The sequence below is a fragment of the Punica granatum genome, chromosome 4 (genome assembly GCF_007655135.1).
Source record: "Punica granatum isolate Tunisia-2019 chromosome 4, ASM765513v2, whole genome shotgun sequence".
NCBI classification, from domain to species: domain Eukaryota; kingdom Viridiplantae; phylum Streptophyta; class Magnoliopsida; order Myrtales; family Lythraceae; genus Punica; species Punica granatum.
Genome location: NC_045130.1, coordinates 7,244,730 through 7,263,052, shown reverse-complemented (window position 1 = coordinate 7,263,052; position 18,323 = coordinate 7,244,730). Strand labels below are relative to the sequence as shown.

The window sequence follows — 18,323 nt, the reverse complement described above, 5'->3', positions numbered from 1 at the left end:
ATATATAACCAAGATATGAGGTGAGCTCGGCCAGATGATCTCAGAGCTCCCTATTTGACTAGATTTTTTTGATTTTTTGAGTTTTTAAGAATTTTAAATTACCTTTGATTATAAAATTAGTAACAAAATCTTATGAAATAATATTCCATTTGAAAAAACTGAAAATACCATAAAATATTTTGGGTACTACGGCGATATCCAATTAAAGACAATATGAATTTTTTAAATACTTTCTAGGTTTTAAATTTTTGAAATTATTTTTAATAAAAATTATTTCTTAAAATATATCTCATTATAAAAGCTGATTTCTTGATATCTTTAATTTTTATAATTTGTATATTATTTAATAATATTTTAATTTTTATAATTTGTATATTATTTAATAATCTTTTAATTTTTATAATTTATATATTATTTAATATTCTTGAATTTTTTGATGTGAAAATTAATATTTCATCCCAAATTGTCTTAGAACACTCCATTTCTAAATGAAATTTTCTTGATTTTGAGTTTTTAAAATTATACTCAATTATAAATTTAGCAACAAAATCTTCTGAAATAACATTCCATTTAATAAAATAAAAAATATCATAAAATCTTTTGGATAATACGGTGATCTCCATTGAATGCAATATGAATTTTCTAAATGGAACTTTTTAAGTTTTTAAAATTTTGGCATTTTTTTAACAAAAAATATTTTTTAAAAGATAGCTCATCATAAAAGGTGATTTTTTTTCATTTTGTTAATCTATGTATTATTTAATAATCTTGAATTTTTTAAAATATAAAGTAATATTTCATAACATAAATATTAATATCAAAATAAGTATATATTATTATATATTCATACATAATATAAATATATTAATATATGGTTACGTGGATAACTTTTAGTATATATAATAAGAAAAAATATATATGTATTATATTAATTTATAGATATCTATTATTTAAAAATATATTATATAATGTTTTATAGATATATATGGAAATTTCTAGATATTTTGATTTTTTTATTTTATGAATTAATTTTACTAAAAAATATTTTAAAGATATTTCATCATAAAATCTTTCTTGATTTCTTTAATTTTGATAATCTATATAATATAATGTATTTGGAATAAATGAGAATATTTTATTATAAGTATAGATATTATTTAATAATCTCGAATTTTTTAAAATAAATATTAACATCAAAATAAGTATGTATATTAGTATATATTCATACATAATATAAAATATGTTAATATATAGTTCCGTTGACAACCTTTAGTGATAGTATAAAAAAGTATATATGAATTATATATTTTTTTAGATATCTATTTTAAAAATAGATTAGATAATATTTATAGATGGATATATATATATATATATTATATTTTCTTTTCAAGAAACAAATCAGATTTGTTCACAAAAAAAAAGATTATATTTTATCAATATTTTGTATGAAATATGAATTATCACACACATCAATATGAGCCTATTTATATACGTCTACAATTAGACGCGAGCTTTCGAAACTATATCTCGCTCTAGATACAAATGAATTGATTCAATTTATACTTTGATCTTTCTCTCATTTTTATTGAAAATTTTCGTTCTTTTATTTTTCTCTAATTTTTTGTTTTTTCATTTTTTTTTCTCTCAAAGGCATTTCTACTCTTATACACAAACTCTGAGTTCTTCCATTACTAAATGCGAAGATTATTTATTTATTTTATTAATTTTATTTCACTTTTAGTTCTCCAAGCAATTCAATTTGTAATTTTGAATTATATATTTTTTTTCAAATTAGGGTAACTACTCCGCGCAACGCATGAGTTTCACAAGAAGTTTACTCATAACTCGAGATTCCTCTTCATCTAATGCAAGTTCCATCATGAAATGTCACTATTTCATATCTTCCTTGATGCATCATCAAAGTAAGGTATTCGTTCATCATTTCGAACTAAATAGAAATGTTTTTCCAGAACAAGTTTCAACCGTAGCACAAAGAATGATCTCAAAGGCTTTCATGCAACAATATTGTATGGGAAAAAGAATGCTTCAGATTCTTATTTGCTCATGTTTTCTTCTGCAAACACCTCCGAGCTTTTCACCTGCCGGCCCAAAATGTCTTTGATTCAAAATTCAATATTTGTGACAAAACAAATCAACTGAATAAATACAGAATGCATCACTCTCATATATCCGAGAAAGATGAAAATTCCTAAATTTACTAAAAAGAAGACCTAAGGAAGCCACTTTATTTCTTAGGGAACACGTTTTCGTATAGTTGCAGTTGTTCTTGCAAGGTCAAAATTGTTTCAGGGGAATAACTAATTAACTACAGGGGAACCATAAAAGAACACCCTTCTCAAGGGGCCATTAGCCCGTCAATCGTGTACGAGAGAGACTTTGCCCAGTCCGCTCTTAGCAGTAAAGTCTGCAGAGTCTCCATTACATTGTATCCGGGGTCGAGCTTCCTTTGCCAACCCTGAGGACCAAAGAGACACGACCTTCAGTTATCAGGGTGTTAAAACAACAATGCAGCATAGAGCCACATTAGACACCTCTTTCTCACACTTCACCAATTTGCGTAAAAGCTCAAGCTCATGCACATCACGCATGGTCCTTCACGTGCAAACAGAACTTAAAATAACACGGAACTGAAACAAACTAAATACACCAACAGAAATGAGGGTTGAATGCTCTAACAGACTAACACTGAGTTAAAGCAATCGATTCTTCCATATGCTTGAGCTTGCCGGAAATGCACCACAAACATATGGTTTTACAGTCCGAGTTAAACCTTACAATGGAAAGGAGAAAAATTACCTCAAGCACTAATGTGGTCACCATCACTGTGGTCACATTGCCATCGACGTTGACTTTGTGGTGCCGGACTTTTTCCAGCAACTCTTGCATGCACTCAGCAGGATGAACTAAATCACCTTCAGGAGTTCCCCAAAAAGAAAAGGCCTCTTCAACTTCCTGTTTGTAGATGTCATCAGTTAATTAGACAAGCCCGTAAAATTAACTTACGTAGAAGAAATAGAAAAAAAAAATGGAAACTATAGTACAAGTAAATCTTGCTGAAGAATTTCACCATCTGCATGTAAAAACTACAATATGTGACGATAATGAACAGACATCAAGTATATGATAATAGGATCAGGCAATTCATTTGATAGCAGATAGAAATTGCCAAGTGCTACTGATTTTCCTAGAAGCTTAAGCTGAGTGGAGGGGCACAAACAGAATAGATCAAGCACTCCCACCATAGGTATTCCAGGCTGAACATAGAACCAAGAACGAAGTAAAAGTAGACAGCAAAGAACAAGAAAAAAGGCGCCTACAGGAGTCAAATCAAGAAATTGTCCTGATCACATTTACACTATGCTCCAAAAGAGTGATAACCTACCTCAATAAAAGCCTTTGGATCAGGGCAGTTTTGCCGTTTTGACAGTCGTAATGTGCATTCTGCAGCAGTACGGCCATCCCTACGAGCTACAGCCTTGAAGAACTCTAGTAAGTTTATCCGATCACTTTTTGAGAGCTCTGCAGTCATGCCCACATCAAGGAAGACCACATGAGGCTTTGATTTAGACAGCGGTTTCCCAGAAGACTTGTTCTTCGGCACTCGGACTAAGATGTTACCAGGATGCATGTCTGCATGAATGAAATTATCCACCTAGAAAAACAAAAAGACAATGAAGAGTTAGAAGCATAAAGAAACATATAAGATTGCTGCCCATCAGGAGACGGAAATTTATCTTATATTATTGGAGCATTAGTCAGAACAAGATATTACCAAAAGCATCTTCAAGAGGGCATGAGTTCCTATATGGGCAAGGGCACTTTTAAGCCGAGTGTGCCCTTCTAGTTCATCAACATAGTGTGAAACGCTCTCCCCTTGCTCATAACTTTCCACCAAAACAGCGGGATGAACGAGTGGGTAAACTGGCTTCGGAAAAGACACATCCCTCCACCTCCTAAAATTATATATGAACCTGCTCAGATGGGCAGCTTCCCTAGCAAGGTCGACTTGAGACATCATAAAAACAGCAAACTGCTGCACACTCTCATCCAATCTTAGCCATTTTAGGGTGGGAATGAACTTGGAGATCTTTGCCACTAAATTGATGATCTCAAAATCTCTCCTAATTGATTCCCCAACACCTGGATGTCTAACTTTAACAGCGACTACCATGGGCTTTGCCTGCTTCCCTGGGTATCTAAATCTTAGAGTAGCACGATGCACCTGAGCAATACTTCCAGATGCCACAGGAACCTCCTCAAAGTGCTCAAAGATTTGAGAAAGCTTGCGACCAAATGCTTTCTCAATAGTCTTTCTCGTGTAGGCAAAGCTATGCTCTGGAGCTCTAGTGTGAAGCTCCGCAAGTTGGGTACACAAGTCTCGAGGGAAAAGATCAGGACGAGTAGCTGCCCACTGGCCCCACTTTATAAACGCAGGCCCTGCTTTCTCCAAAGTGCGGTGAAGAACCTGAAGCCAGAGCTTCCTAAAGCGGGGACCAAAAGAATCGGCAAATGGAGCCATAATTACACTTGGAGAGAACAAAAATGCCAAATAGAAAGCTCTAAATAGTAAGATAATGCCTTCGTAGATGGCATAGACTACTGAGCTCATGAAAATATGGCTATCCTGAGCATGCCTGTATAGAGTATCCTGTGATGGAATATATCCTGTGTCCATCGATGTTCTCTGTGCCCATGCCACCTGACCTCCAGTGAAGGCAAAAACACCAGGAACGAAAAGAGGTGAACGGATCAAGGCGAGGCTAACTGCTTGAGCTATCTTATTTATGCGGGGAAAATTGTAGCCACCAGAACAACATTTCTGAGAAAGCCTTTTCCAAGTAAGTTGGGCATGATGGGTCATAGCACTACTTATGGAGAGGACCGAGAGATTCCTGTTAGTACTACATCTGTAGAAACTCTCTCTGCCACTGTAGAAAGAACTAGACCCGGGTCCTTTCGCGGAAAAACTACAATGATAATATAGTCTGTATGACCTTGCGTGTAAAGCAGCCGATGCAATTGCCTCATAGTTCCTATATCCTGAATGAAAGCTCCTCTGGGTGCCTGATACCGACTTTGCAATCCTCCTAATGTTAGAAAACGTCAGAAATCTGCACTCGAACAATTAAATCCATCATTAGCACGTAAATTTTCCACCTTCATATGCTCCAACCATGGAACCAAGGTTGAAAAGGAAGAAAGGCAGGGCAGGTTAAGCGTAGGAGAATTCAGAAGAAAATGAGGAGAAGAAAGAAACTGCCAGTGAAGTCGTCGAATTTATCACAAACCCCATAGATTAATCAAGAAAGACGGTAACTGGGATAAAAAAGCAGAACGTGCTTGAGGCATCATAAACAATCAGAGGAGATCTCCAAGAAAACGGGGCCGGGTGAAAATGCTGACTAAACCCATTGTTGATCAATCCAGATCAAGCAGAGACGGAATAGCATGAAGTAAAACCCTAATCCATCACCAAATTGAGGGGAAAAGGGAGAACACGAGAGAGGACCCAAGAATGAGCTGACCTTGACATAGCGAAAGAGAGAGGGCTATCTTGCGAAGGTTGTGAAGAGCTGCAGCCAGCATTTTCTCATCGAAGGAATCCCCTTTTCAGCTCCTGAAAAGTCGCAAGACACCCATGGTCAGACAGAGATTGACAATCTCCATTCCTATACATACAAATATACACACACACACACACACACATATATATAGCGGTTTTTCGAGCTATTTGACCCCATGGCGGAGTCATTGCATACGTAATACGCGGAAGAGGATGGAAAGGGGACGTACTTTGCTGAAGCTTTCATGAAAGGAAAACTCTGCAGAAGGATTCTAGAGAGAGAGAGAGAGAGAGAGAGTGGCTCTGTTCGGTCTGTATTGCCTTCCTTCTGCTTCAACGAGAAGGATTCCGAGGGTTTCTTCCGGCCCACGACGATGGACGGGGCGAATCATTTGAGGAAAAATGTACTTTTGCCCCGTGAACTTTTCATTGCATCTCACTTTTGCCCTCAGATCTGATGTCTGAAAACTTTCATATGGTTCAAATAGTTATTGTAGGCACGAAGACAATTGTCAGAAACAATGCGATGCAATAAGTTTTTCATATTTATACTAAGATTTTTTTTCCTTGCTTAAGTATAAAATTTTAACTTTTATTTTCTTATTGAATGGTACGACATTTTTGTTGATGCCATCTTTTAGTCATACGCTTTTTAGATGTATGTCCATGATAAGCACGGATCCCGTTTGGTTTTAGGGTCGGTTTTTAAAATTTTAATTCTAACTTTAACTCTACTCACTACACAACAAAAGTCAACAACACAATTATTACTTTTTTCCTTTTCTTCAAATTTTTTAATCATTTAATTCAATTTTTAATACTAAATGCTCTCAATTATTTATTACTTTTTCACATTTTTTCTCATAATTCAACAACACAATCATTACAACCCAATTAAAATTAAAACCCAACTCTACTTAACTCTAAAACCAAACACACTATTAAATTTACTCCTTGAAATCAAAAAGATTTTGGAAATTATAATCAATGGGGTTTGCTGCCTATACTGCTTATACTTCATCTTCTTCCGGCTTCAATAAATTCCACTTTATAATTAAGAAAATATTAAATATTAAGTCAATTATGAAATATATAGTGTGATAATTAGATATTATATTATAAAAGAAAATTTTTTTTCCTCGCGTGCCTGATATAAGCAAGGGAGAGAGAAACAAGGTGGGGGGTGAGTGGTTAATAGTGTGTTTGTAATTCTCAAAAATAAAAGAATTCAATTCGTTTAACAAAAATTCAGTAAAAATTTATTAGTTGAAATGCAAAAGATATGATTGCTTTCAGAAAATGCAAAGTCTACGTTAGATCTCAAATCAAGCGAAAATCAATAGGTTTTATGTAGAATTCAATTAATTTAGGACTACTAACTTTAATTTTTTTAATTTACAGTCCAAATTGGCCTAGAAAATCCTTTACAAATAGATTACTCTATTTTAAAATGCAATCCGGCTAAAATTATTCAAAACAATATAATTTATTTGCAGTCGAGTTAAATTGAATTTAATCGGACTGAATTAAATTGAGTTGAAATCCTTTCTTACAAGAATTGATTCCAAATAGCGTGTAAAGCTATTTGAACTTGAAAGTTAGATAACACTTTTCGTTCTCCTATTTGTAATAATAGTATAATTATAGATTATATCAAGTGTATTTTTAGTTATTTAGTTATGTACGGACTCATAAAAAGAGTGAAGGCCAAAAGGCAATGCAAGCAAGTTTGAGGGGCAAAAAAGAAACATTCCCAAAACTTGTGACCTTGTACTTTGCTAAATAATTATGACATGAATATGATATCGTGTCCCATCAAGTTTTCGGTCAAAAGTTGACATTGCCATGTCCGTGGCAAAATTTTGCCCTCATGGCATTTAGCGGTTCAAACTTTACATGCATCAGCATGCACCAACTTCATGCAGTTAGCTCCCCGAACTCCTCGACTTCTCCGTGCTACTGCAACATCGTCCATGGCGATTGACACAATGCACTGAAAAAGATCAAATAGCAATCTTGAGTTTCAATCTGCTGATTTTCTGTTCTCTGTATCAGTATATTTACAAGCATTTCTCTTCTACAGAGGTTTGGAACTTTTTTTTTTGTTGTATCAGTGTGATGTCTATCTACACAGCGAACAGACGGGCACAGTCTTCTGTACATTTCTTCATTTACAGTCGAAAAGCGCTCTGTAGTAATCTCCGAGCAGTCTCTTTCATTGCTTCCCGGGATAATATACCTGACATTGAGAATCATGTCGAAGCATAAAAATTACTTCTCTAAGTAAAAATAGTAGTCACACGAAGTCAAGCAATGAAGTTTCTGCATGTATAGTTATATACAGGAAGGAGCTGGGGAAGTTTAGGAACTCGGTTTATGTGTCGCGAATATATATACCTTTACAGTCCTATCAGCAGATGCAACAAAGAGCTTCCCTTGGGAACTGAGGAGAGCCGTTATAACCGAACCACAAGAAATAGAACCAACAGACCTGAGATCTATACAGCATCTTTCTTCATCCGATAGTTCCTGCAGCATCAAATGACATGTGGGAAAACAAGGAAAAAGCAGAGTTAACTTCAGAAGAGCACAGGAAAAGTATGGATCACTGGCATGATTTATCAAGATGCTGCCTGGGAAAATTGTCTTGCATGTGTCTGGTCAACCCCTTCAATGCTCCCAACATTTTGCTTCTTCTTTTGGGATGCGACTGGCGTACCTGAATGCTTACGGTTTTGTCCCAACCTCCGGTGAAAAGCCATTTGCCATCCAAGCTAACCGAAAAAATTGCACCTCTATGTGATTGCACTGACTTCATAAGCATTTCATTTTTCCAAATCTGCGGATATAAGGTACAAAAATCAGTCACCACTATTCTGAACAATACTGTTGTCTATTTTCCCACAGAATCAGTTTCTCGAGTTTAACTATAATCATCTTGAGAATGATAGCCATGTATCATGGCATAAGGTAACGTTCATAATCGAGCTTCAGTTAGCTCCTTCTGATTCATTCTCTGCTCGAATTTTCCCTCTTTCTAAATTCTCCCTCTGGGGCATCATTCACCCTTGTAAAATCTAATGAGTTTACAACCCATCAAGCAAAGTTCAGGTCCATATTAATACCTTTATGGTTCCATTTTCATGAACAGCGACAAGCATATCCTTCTCGGCTTTCAGAGACAAAACAGAGGATACTTTCCCAGGAATCTCTTCCCCCAGCACTGTCAACGGACTATGATCACTGAGACACCACAGCCTTATCATTCCATCCCAACTTCCGCTGTAAAGAGCACCCTGAGATACAACTAGTGATGAAACAACCGACTTGTGACCTTCCATGCTGCATGAAAGTGTGCAATCCTAAAAAAGAAAAGTGAAGAGAATCCAGATTGTCAGACAACTGCAAAAAGCTATATTCGTTGTTTTCACAGTGAAGATGGAAGAACAAATTTCCACAAAATAGTTCTTTGCAATCTCTTGATTATCAACCAAGGCGAGATATAAATGGCTATACCATTCTGAAAACCTAAGTAGAAAACAATTATCCAATCAAAGCAAAGATTCCTGAAGGAGAAACTGAAAAGAGGAACCCAAAGCAAAAGACGCAAAATTTCTTTATTAACATAAAGATTAATATTAAGCCACGACCTGCAAGGTCCATGCTTTAATCAATTTATCTCCTCCTCCAGTGTAGAGATATCCACTTCTCGAATAGGCAAGTGAATGAATACCACTATATCGCCAATCCTTTTCCTCATACCACTTCTTCAACGGTTCGTTCCCTAATGGGAAAGATCCTATGTCCCAGACGAATATTCCGCCTCCACCATCAGCAGTCACACACAGAGGTTGTTCATCGTCCACATAAACCACGGCCATGATCTTATGTTCGTGACCGCGGAATGTGTGTACATGAGAGAAGTCCTGCAAAAGGAGATAATGCTTGAAAAAGCAACTAATAATGAAACAAACTGCATGCAAAAAACTAATGGAAGAGGAGAGGTTATAACAATATGAATACCTGCAAAGACCATAGTTGGAGAGTTTTATCAAATGAAGAGCTAAAGAGGAGATCTCCTACAAGAGAAAATACAAGAAGCAAATCCAATATGTAAAAGAAAATAGTGGGATGGCTTCAATTAGACTTGGTCAAAAACCTTAAAAAATTGATAGCCCTATTATAGTACACAAAGAATGAACACCAATTAGCAAAGACTCATTGGTTGAATGGCAAGGAAACGAAATCGGGAATTCCACAAGATTGTCATTTTCCAGTCATTCTATACCATTCCCTTGTCATTATATAGTATAAAACAAGCCATAGGCTTCAGATAATAGCCTTATCAGATAAAAGCACGTAGCATCTGCATCACAATTTCAAATTATACTATCATTTGCATTTATATAACTTCACTTAAAGAAGTAACCTCCTCTTTAAGCACGCTTGCAATTACTTATAGACTCGAAGTTTAAAGATAGAAGCTCTCTACAGAAGTTCAAAATAAAGCTTCCATCTGACACTTAAAGCAAATACATGGAACAAGCATAGAGGATGCAGCCATACCTCCAACAGCTAATCCTGTCACACAATCAAGATGGCTCCGCAATTCTTTGCATTTGACATTTTCCTGGGACAGACTTTCACCAAGATCTTTCTCAGGATCCTCCTTTCCATTATGATTTTCCAATCCAGCATTTATTTCATGCAAATCATTTTCTGTGGATGTCTCTTTTACTTCATCGGACATCTGACACAGCTTCCCAAGAATTAAGCAATACATAAAGGACTTCTCATCAGTTACTTCCACTCTTTTCAAATTATCAAACCAATGCTTCGTGAGCAGTTCCCTCACGGATTTCCAGACATCAGCTAGAACTGGTCGGCACCGTCTGTCCAGGTTCAAACAGCCAAGGAGCATCTGACACAATGTCTGATATTCATCAAACAGTTTAGTTTCCAACAAAGAAGACACGTCCCCCAGCCACTTCTCATAAATGACTGAGAAGTCCATATCTTCTTCTCCGCCCAGTCTCCAAGACTCAACAGTGAATTCTTTCCCAACAAGAAGCTTAATCAGCATACAACCCACTGCCCAAACATCTGAGCCATAAGATGCTGAATCTATTATGCCGAGAGAGTCCTCAGTGGTGACTTGTTTTTTCTTCAGTAATGCAAGTAGTACGTCGGGGCTCACATATACACCGCTCTGGAGTAAGTTAAAGAACATCGCAGCAAAATCTCCACTCCCGATTGTTTTCCTACCAGAAAGAAACTCAGCAACAGTTGCACGGACTTGCCTTGCCATCACTAAGACTTCTGTCAAGTCTATAGAAATATGCCCAAAATTGTCTATATTAACACACAAAAGGCCTAAACAGCCGAGAATGAACTCTTTCTCATGGGAACTCATCACTGCCTCACATATTTCTAGCCCAATCATCGCAAAACTTGACAACCTATCACTGATCCTTCCGTTACCATCATCTCTACCAATAAACCCGTTCGGATAATCACTGAAAATTTCTGAAAACTGCCCTCTGTGTCTCTCACAAACTAGATAACAAATCCCCTCTTCCACATGTCCCCAGAAACCATATGTCCCGGATACCTTGCACTGCCTACTGCCCACCCCCAGAATCATCGTCAGTTCATTCATCACATCATCTCCCATCCTACTCAAAGAGTTCATAACCCGAAACAGATAACTGAACCTAAAAGCCGGATCACTTACACCAGACATCGGGAAGAGTGGAAAAAGACTCACCCCACGACTGTCCCTGAAACAATGCCGCGTCGTCAAGCTGGCAGGATCAATAGAACCAATGTTCCCTGACAAAGAGGAACACTATGATTCAATCAAATACAAACAACCGTTTATACTTACCCAAAAAAAAAAAGATTTACCTCCTTCTTGGACAGAAATGGCGTCCTGTGGGAGAATCAACTCCCTCCATTTGGTATAAAACTCGTTGGACCAAGAATCCGGCAGGAAGAACTGCTGATGGGGCCGATCATTCTCGGAATTCAGAAGCTTCTCATCTCCATCGCCATTTCCTCTTCCAGAGGGGTCGCCGCAGAGCCTGAGGAGGTCGATGTTCTTGGGGAGGGAAGAGGGGCCCCGAGAAGAAGGGAACTTGACGAGCTGCGTACAGGCGGGGCATCGGATTGTCTGCGGGAACCTCTCAGGTAGCTGTCCGAGGCAGCTTTGGCAGGCGCTGTGGCCGCAGGGGAGGACACGTGGCACCGTGTCGGAGCCGTCATAGACTTGGAGGCAAACTGGGCATTCAGGAGACAACGACGACTCCTCCATTGTCGACCTTTCCGAAGCTCTCAGCTCATCGTCGTCTTCTGCTGCTTCTGCTCATTTTCGCTCAGTGGAAGCAGATACTTCAGCCCACTGCTTCTCGGGACATTGGGCCGCCGCCCACTGCTTGTAGGCCTGCTCCACGGGCTCCAAGCTTTCATAATGGGGCAGATTGAAAGGAAGGGTGACCTTCAGGGATCAAATCGCAATTGGGCCCTTCCCCGTCTTCCTCGCATCATCAGCCAGCAACTCTCTCCGTGAGCAATTTGCAAGCATATCCTCCTTCTCCGCCGCAACAACCGGCGCGGCTGCGCCCAAAGGTTCGGTCTTTCGCCCAATTCAAAGAGCTCCTAGCTTGAGAAGTCCTTGGTTTTGCGTCAGCGTAGCTGTCTTGCCTCTCTATGTTCCGACTTTGCGTGCTCTGTTGCTTGTCTACCGACAATTCCTCGTCTGTAAAAAATGTTGCTTTTATGTTATGTCTGTAACCGCGTGCTATGAATTGATTGAAACATGGGAAGTTTGCTATGTCTTCCTGCCATTTTTATGTTCGCATGATTGGGATTTATCTTCTCTACATTCTCCATGGCGAATTACATGTAAATCTTCAATTTTTCGTGTTTCCGATGTGTTCTATTTGATAGGCAAGGAAGAAGATGCGACTGGAGGAGTGAGGCTAACTTAACTCTATTTGATCTTCGATATGCTGAGAAATAGGAACTGGCTTGGAACGTTACCATCGAGATGGATATTGTCAATCAGGGCGTTAAGTTCGAGTGAACCATCGATGAGAGAGGTGTCAGACTCATCGAAAAAAATATGTAAAATAATGACCTCGAACCCCACGGTGGTTCTGCACACAGCCCTCGACCAAAGTGGGGTCCGTGCTTCTCAGGAAGTGGTCGAGGATGTCCTCAAGAGGTTCGCAAATGCTGGTATGTTGGCATATCGGTTCTTCGAGTGGGCCACGAAGCAGAGGAACTACTTCCACAGTGTGAAGGCCTACCACTCAATGATCGAGTCCCTCGCCAGGATTCGGCAGTATCAGATCATGTGGGATCTCGTGAACGCAATGAGGAAGGAGGGCACCCTCAACATTGAGACATTCTGCATCATTATGAGGAAGTATGCACGGGCACAGAAGGTGGAGGAAGCGGTGTACGCGTTTAACGTGATGGAGAAGTATGGCATGTCCCCAAATGTTGCTGCATTCAACAGTCTATTGAGCGCTCTCTGCAAGGCCAGGAACGTGAGGAAGGCCCAGGAGATATTCGAGTCCATGAAGGAGCGATTTGTGCCCGACTCGAAGACATATAGCATATTGATAGAAGGGTGGGGGAAGGCTCCGAACCTCCCCAAGGCAAGGGAGATCTTCCGGGAAATGGTGGGCAGTGGGTGCGAGCCCGATATAGTGACCTACGGTATTATGGTCGATGTCCTGTGCAAAGCAGGCAGGGTTGATGAGGCAGTGGGAGTCATTAGGGAAATGAGCCCCGTGTTCCCTAAGCCGACTCCTTTCATCTACAGTGTTCTAATCCACACTTATGGGGTAGAGAACCGTATCGAGGACGCAGTGGACACATTCTTGGAGATGGAGAGGAATGGAGTCCCTGCTGATGTGGTGGCCTATAATGCCCTGATCGGCGCATTCTGTAAAGTGAATCGACTTAAGAACGCCTACAGGGTCCTAAACGAAATGGATGCTAAGGGGACCAAGCCCAACTCAAGGACCTACAACATTATATTGATAACCTTGATCAGAAGAGGAGAATCTGATGAGGCGTATAAAGTGTTCCGTAGAATGATTAAGGTTTGTGATCCAGATGCAGACACCTACACAGTGATGATAAAGATGTTCTGCGAGAGCAATGAGCTAGAAATGGCTCTGAAGGTGTGGAAGTACATGACGTTGAAGAGGTTTGTCCCAAGCATGCACACGTACACAGTGCTTATAAATGGGCTGTGCGAGAAGGGCAATTTGAAGAAAGCTTGCATGTTGCTTGAAGAGATGATGGAGAAAGGAATTAGGCCTTCTGGGGTCACGTTTGGGAGGATAAGGCAGTCGCTTATCAAGGAAGGGAGAGACGATGTGTTGAAGTTTCTTCAGGAGAAGATGAACCTTTTGGTTAAAGAGCCTTTGTGGGATTGATTCATAAGTATTTTATTGCGAGGAGCAACATTCTAGATCAAGCAAGAGGGAGATAGCGAGCTCGGACCTCTGGTCCGACATCCTGTTCGGGTATTTCTGTTTTACGTGCTTCCATAAAGTGGTCCCTGAAACGAGTCTTATTAACTCGTCTGAAATTATATAGAAACATAGTACTTATTTTCTGCATGGCATGCTATATTGAAGTTGCAGAGAATTATTATGGTAGCCTATGATCTTTTTTGTTTATAGTCAATGCCTAAAAAGCTCAAGCCTGTTGAGCTTAAAACTTTCACAAACTAAGACATCCATCATCGAATAGATACATTTATCTCTTTCGAATAGAAACACAATTGCATCTACTCGAAGAAACAAACAGAACAATTGCATACATAGACATGCATTTAAGTCCTAGCTTAGCTACAGAAAACATGAACACGAGATAAATCTCAAAATTTCTATTTCCTTCCTTTCTTGAACTAGAGAAACCTAATAATCACTCTTGAATGGTTTGTAGGTCTGGAGATCATCGACTATTCCAGCAATCGAGCCGACAGTAGCAGCAATAGTTACGATGAGACAACCACAGCTTAAGAGTTTCAGAGAGACCCATTTGACGGCCCACTTTTGGATTTTCATCTGCTCTATGTACATCTCAATCGGGAAAAAGACGGTCAAAGGCCAGAATCCAATTGCCCCGAGCAAGCCCACCACATCGTTAAAAAATGGGAGGAGCATTGCTATCGTGGTGGTCACCATCACGAACACGGTCCTCCACACGAGCCTAAAGAGGCTGAGCTTGTAGGGCTTGTTATAAAAAGGAATTGAGATTTCAAACTCATGAGTGAAGAATGTGGTGTTTGGGAATGCCTTGATCACTTTTGCCTCGAGAAATGCGAACAAAGGTTGGCAGAAGACCTGATATGCACCTAGGAGATGAATCACTATCGCGGCATTGGCAATGTCTATTAGCCAGAAGGGATTATAGAAGCCGAAGCCCGTGAGAAGATTTCCTGGTGCACTATCACCAAAAGCTGCATAGCCCATGCATCCACATAGCATGTAGAAGAACGTGGTTACCGCGATACTCACCCTGCTTGCTTTCTTCATAATACTCAATTCTGATGGGGGTGATTTCACCGTGTCCTGTTCATACAAAATTGAATGAATGCTAATTGAGCAGTGACTTGTAATGATTCAACAGATTCCAGGGTACTAACATATAAAAGCTGTAAATTCAGCTATTGATCTTGAGAACATTGCACATAGCGTGTGAAATTTATGCAGTATCTATTTTGATGTCGTGTATACTAATGTGCATGCGACAACTGCATTCACTGCCGTTCCAGTGACAACTCCTGATCTCAACGAAATATTCAGACCAGCAATTCTCTCCGTTGCGATATCACAGATGCTCGGTTTTCCTGCTATTAGTCTCTCAGATGCGTACAGTTTAATAAGCGACGAGTAGGACAGGTGAAGCGCGGACCTGAATTTCTATAAGAATGAGAGAATATGAATAGGCAAAGGCAATGTTTCCAAGAGCTTGGAAGGTCCTCCAAATTTTTCGAACTTTCGATATTTCTCCAATCTTTACTCCAGTGAGACTTCCCTTGATTTCACCATTTCCTGGTAATCACAAAAATGAACGGAAAAATTTACTAAATCAGACAAATTTACTCTTTCTTTCTATTTCGAGAATACATAAATATTATGCAATTTTCGCTAATTACGCTTAAATAACACTCCTATTGCTCTAAGTCTAAAACAAAAACCTGCTGTTTTCCCGATTCCGAGTCCAAGACCAATGCCAGAGTATGTGAAGGACATGACTGCGGCAACGTATGACAGCCACCAGAGCTGATCGAATTCTGGAATCTGAGAGAGGATAATTTCGGCAACCCCAAACCCGATCATGTAAGGATTTCCATTCATTTTGCATGGATCTTTCCCTCCACTGTCATGGAAGCAGTTGGATCTCCTAATCGCCCTGTTTCAGTATAGAAAGAATTACAGAACAAAAGTATTGAGGAGTTTATCGCAGCAATACCCAACAAAATGCGCCTATAAGTATTTCCATTACGCTTTTACGATGTCTTTGTCGTAATTCTTTCAGAAAACGAGCACGTCGAAATGAAAATGCAAACTCACATCGTGCTTATGGCCGATGCAATGGTGTAGCCGACAGCAACTCCAAACAGGTTCACGTACTGAACAATACCGCACATCTTGACCCTAAATCCACCTGAAAAAGGAGCAATTTTAAGGTAAAGTTCAAACATTGCGATTGCTATGTGAATTGTAATCACGCTGCATAAAAACTGCAAGCTTTTCAAGACTGGAAAACAAATGGAGAACTGATTACATGATTAATATATAATCATATTATTCAGGCCACTAGTTTACGGTTCTTGGTAAGTTGGCAGACCATAAGATGTAGTTAACAGAAAAATTAATGTCGTCTCATACCAAGATTGGATCGAACAGCTTCCATGTAAGTGTAGTTCCTCTTTCCTTTGATCGGATCCCCGGTTCGGTAACCATAGGTTAGGAGAGTTGAAGTGTAAAGGGTCACAATGGAGAACAGTAACATAACAATCGGTCCGGCAACCCAGCCAAGTTGTGCAATAGCCCAAGCCAAGGATAACACTCCCGATCCGATCACGGCAGTGATTATGTGGGCACTTGCGGTATATATAGTCCCTTCAAAATTCACGCAATTAATAAGGGTAAGTATATGCATGCAAAGTCGACGTATGTAAGATCGAATGAAATTGGATGACTTGATTGATGTAAATCACGACTCATGACCAATAATCAAACAGATGCAATACCAGAAGAATTCTTTCAGTTCTGTAAAAGATCTATAAGATGTGCAGTTGATCGATAAAATACGACACTGTCGATGTGCTGCACTTTTCAGGTCACTCTAAAACAACTAATTAGTGATGACGCTGTGGATGTCATAGAAACCAACCCGTAGTCAGTGATCGGGACAGGGAAGATGTAATGGAAAATGAGAGAGAATTTTGTGGCTCGTATTCATCAATTGTGTGGAGTGCATGGGACAGTCAAAGAGAAACAATAGGAGTGAATTTCTCTAAAAAGTTACTAAAAACAGCGAACATTTACAAAGTCCAACTCTTATTAATAAAATAAAATAAAATATTGGATGAATTACCTGTTCGCCTGAGACGTCCATCATCGTCATAATCCTTCCCATGCTCATTACCTACAGTGTCGATATCGAAGACTTGGTTGTTGGGATGTTGATTCCTCATGGCCATTATAGGGAAAATGCTCAGATCTCAAGAGAACAAAAACTCGAAATTTTACGTGCTAATTTGGTTCCGTGCTAAATTTGGAATCAAATGGAAAGATGGGAAGTAAATATATATATATATATATATATATACATATATTTCCCAAATAGAAGAAAGTGCAGTGTTGTTGTGTCTTTTTTTCTTTTTTAAAGAGTCTCTGCATAAAACAATTGAATGAAAAAAAAATGAAAAATGGCAAAAGGAAGAAGAATGGAAACGGCAGTCCTAAAGAAAAAGAGTGTTTTAAAGTGCTAATTACTAAAGATTGGAAGAGAACCAAGAGAGACGGGCAGTGCAGAAACTGAAACGAGATGGTTGGTTTATATAGAGGTGTGAGTGAGGAGGAGGGAGAAAACAAGGATATGAAGCCACGTGTCGTTGTATTAACGAACTAACTGTTAGTCGATAAAATGTTTTTTTTTTCCCTTTCTTATTTTTTGTTTGCATTGTTTTCATGGTTTTATGTCGTGCATGAATGGAATCAAAAGTTTTCTGATAGCAAATGTTTGTAATTTGATGCGATTAACACATTTGTACGGATCGAAAATCATGAAACTAATATAATTTTTGTTCACCAGAAAAAGAAAACTAATATAATTTTCCGCATTGCACGAGCATATTAAGAAATGTGAAGTTCTGATTAGGTGTGATGTTAAATAAAATTGAAAATGGAATGTAAATTTTTGTTTTGGGTGAATAATTAAGAAACAAGTGAGGAAAACAACTCAACAGTCAATTTCAAGATCCTAAATTCATTCGAATCTATCTATCTATCTCGCAAGAATCTATATCCAAACTCAAAAGACAGCCACTAAACGAGAGAAAAACACGAAACTGTTTCTTCTCATCCATCCTATCATACATAAGAAAATCAACTCACATAGCCATGAACTGTGCCGCAAATTCTCCCTCCATTTACGCTATGGAAAAGGCTGTCTTGATCAAAACCGAGCCACTTATAATTAC

The 18,323-nt window shown here is 38.7% G+C and overlaps 4 protein-coding genes across 9 annotated transcripts; 1 reads left to right on the top strand and 3 right to left on the bottom strand.

Annotated features, from left to right (window-relative positions):
* Positions 1-2,030: 2,030 nt before the first annotated feature.
* LOC116203831 (probable serine/threonine-protein kinase abkC) lies at positions 2,031-5,973 on the bottom strand. Its single transcript, XM_031535779.1, has 6 exons — positions 5,815-5,973; positions 5,547-5,638; positions 3,794-5,132; positions 3,404-3,673; positions 2,818-2,973; positions 2,031-2,476 (listed from the first exon to the last, which is right to left on the bottom strand). The coding sequence occupies exons 2-6, from the start codon at positions 5,552-5,554 to the stop codon at positions 2,357-2,359; spliced, it is 1,893 nt and encodes a 630-aa protein (XP_031391639.1). The 5' UTR covers positions 5,555-5,638; positions 5,815-5,973; the 3' UTR covers positions 2,031-2,356.
* A 1,361-nt stretch (positions 5,974-7,334) lies between these two features.
* On the bottom strand, positions 7,335-11,934 carry LOC116203830. Of its 5 annotated transcripts, none has more exons than XR_004156306.1 (9): positions 11,492-11,934; positions 10,151-11,416; positions 9,608-9,663; positions 9,235-9,510; positions 8,710-8,946; positions 8,304-8,423; positions 7,982-8,113; positions 7,746-7,823; positions 7,335-7,577 (listed from the first exon to the last, which is right to left on the bottom strand). XR_004156306.1 is itself a non-coding variant. In XM_031535778.1 (9 exons), the coding sequence occupies exons 1-9, from the start codon at positions 11,895-11,897 to the stop codon at positions 7,800-7,802; spliced, it is 1,959 nt and encodes a 652-aa protein (XP_031391638.1). In that variant the 5' UTR covers positions 11,898-11,934; the 3' UTR covers positions 7,565-7,799. The 5 variants fall into 5 exon arrangements, 4 of the variants coding, with proteins under 4 accessions (XP_031391636.1, XP_031391637.1, XP_031391638.1 ...); XM_031535778.1 differs by having other exon boundaries at positions 7,565-7,823; positions 10,151-10,845; positions 11,352-11,364; XM_031535776.1 differs by having other exon boundaries at positions 7,335-7,823; positions 10,151-11,388; positions 11,492-11,691.
* Positions 11,935-12,069: 135 nt separating this feature from the next.
* On the top strand, positions 12,070-14,687 carry LOC116203833 (pentatricopeptide repeat-containing protein At1g77360, mitochondrial). Of its 2 annotated transcripts, none has more exons than XM_031535782.1 (3): positions 12,070-12,211; positions 12,533-14,127; positions 14,552-14,687. In XM_031535782.1, the coding sequence occupies exon 2, from the start codon at positions 12,592-12,594 to the stop codon at positions 14,035-14,037; it is 1,446 nt and encodes a 481-aa protein (XP_031391642.1). In that variant the 5' UTR covers positions 12,070-12,211; positions 12,533-12,591; the 3' UTR covers positions 14,038-14,127; positions 14,552-14,687. The 2 variants fall into 2 exon arrangements, with proteins under 2 accessions (XP_031391642.1, XP_031391643.1); XM_031535783.1 differs by having other exon boundaries at positions 12,084-12,211; positions 12,606-14,127.
* Positions 14,293-17,641, bottom strand: LOC116203834 (amino acid permease 4-like). Its single transcript, XM_031535784.1, has 6 exons — positions 17,216-17,641; positions 16,504-16,737; positions 16,186-16,279; positions 15,810-16,024; positions 15,524-15,663; positions 14,293-15,180 (listed from the first exon to the last, which is right to left on the bottom strand). The coding sequence occupies exons 1-6, from the start codon at positions 17,319-17,321 to the stop codon at positions 14,524-14,526; spliced, it is 1,446 nt and encodes a 481-aa protein (XP_031391644.1). The 5' UTR covers positions 17,322-17,641; the 3' UTR covers positions 14,293-14,523.
* Positions 17,642-18,323: the final 682 nt, after the last annotated feature.

Coding starts and splice junctions, on each gene's coding strand:
- LOC116203831 (XM_031535779.1), bottom strand. Junction 3,674..3,793: donor CCCTCTTGAAGATGCTTTTG/GTAATATCTTGT, acceptor TTGTTTTTCTAG/GTGGATAATTTCATTCATGC. Junction 2,974..3,403: donor ATCCAAAGGCTTTTATTGAG/GTAGGTTATCAC, acceptor ATCTACAAACAG/GAAGTTGAAGAGGCCTTTTC.
- LOC116203830 (XM_031535775.1), bottom strand. CDS start 11,897: ATGGAGGAGTCGTCGTTGTCTCCTGAATGCCCAGTTTGCCTCCAAGTC. Junction 9,664..10,150: donor GACAGGATTAGCTGTTGGAG/GTATGGCTGCAT, acceptor TTTCTCTTGTAG/GAGATCTCCTCTTTAGCTCT. Junction 8,114..8,303: donor ACAAAACCGTAAGCATTCAG/GTACGCCAGTCG, acceptor TTGATGCTGCAG/GAACTATCGGATGAAGAAAG.
- LOC116203833 (XM_031535782.1), top strand. CDS start 12,592: ATGCTGAGAAATAGGAACTGGCTTGGAACGTTACCATCGAGATGGATA.
- LOC116203834 (XM_031535784.1), bottom strand. CDS start 17,321: ATGGCCATGAGGAATCAACATCCCAACAACCAAGTCTTCGATATCGAC. Junction 16,738..17,215: donor TGGACGTCTCAGGCGAACAG/GTAATTCATCCA, acceptor TGAATTTTGAAG/GGACTATATATACCGCAAGT. Junction 16,280..16,503: donor AGCTGTTCGATCCAATCTTG/GTATGAGACGAC, acceptor CTCCTTTTTCAG/GTGGATTTAGGGTCAAGATG.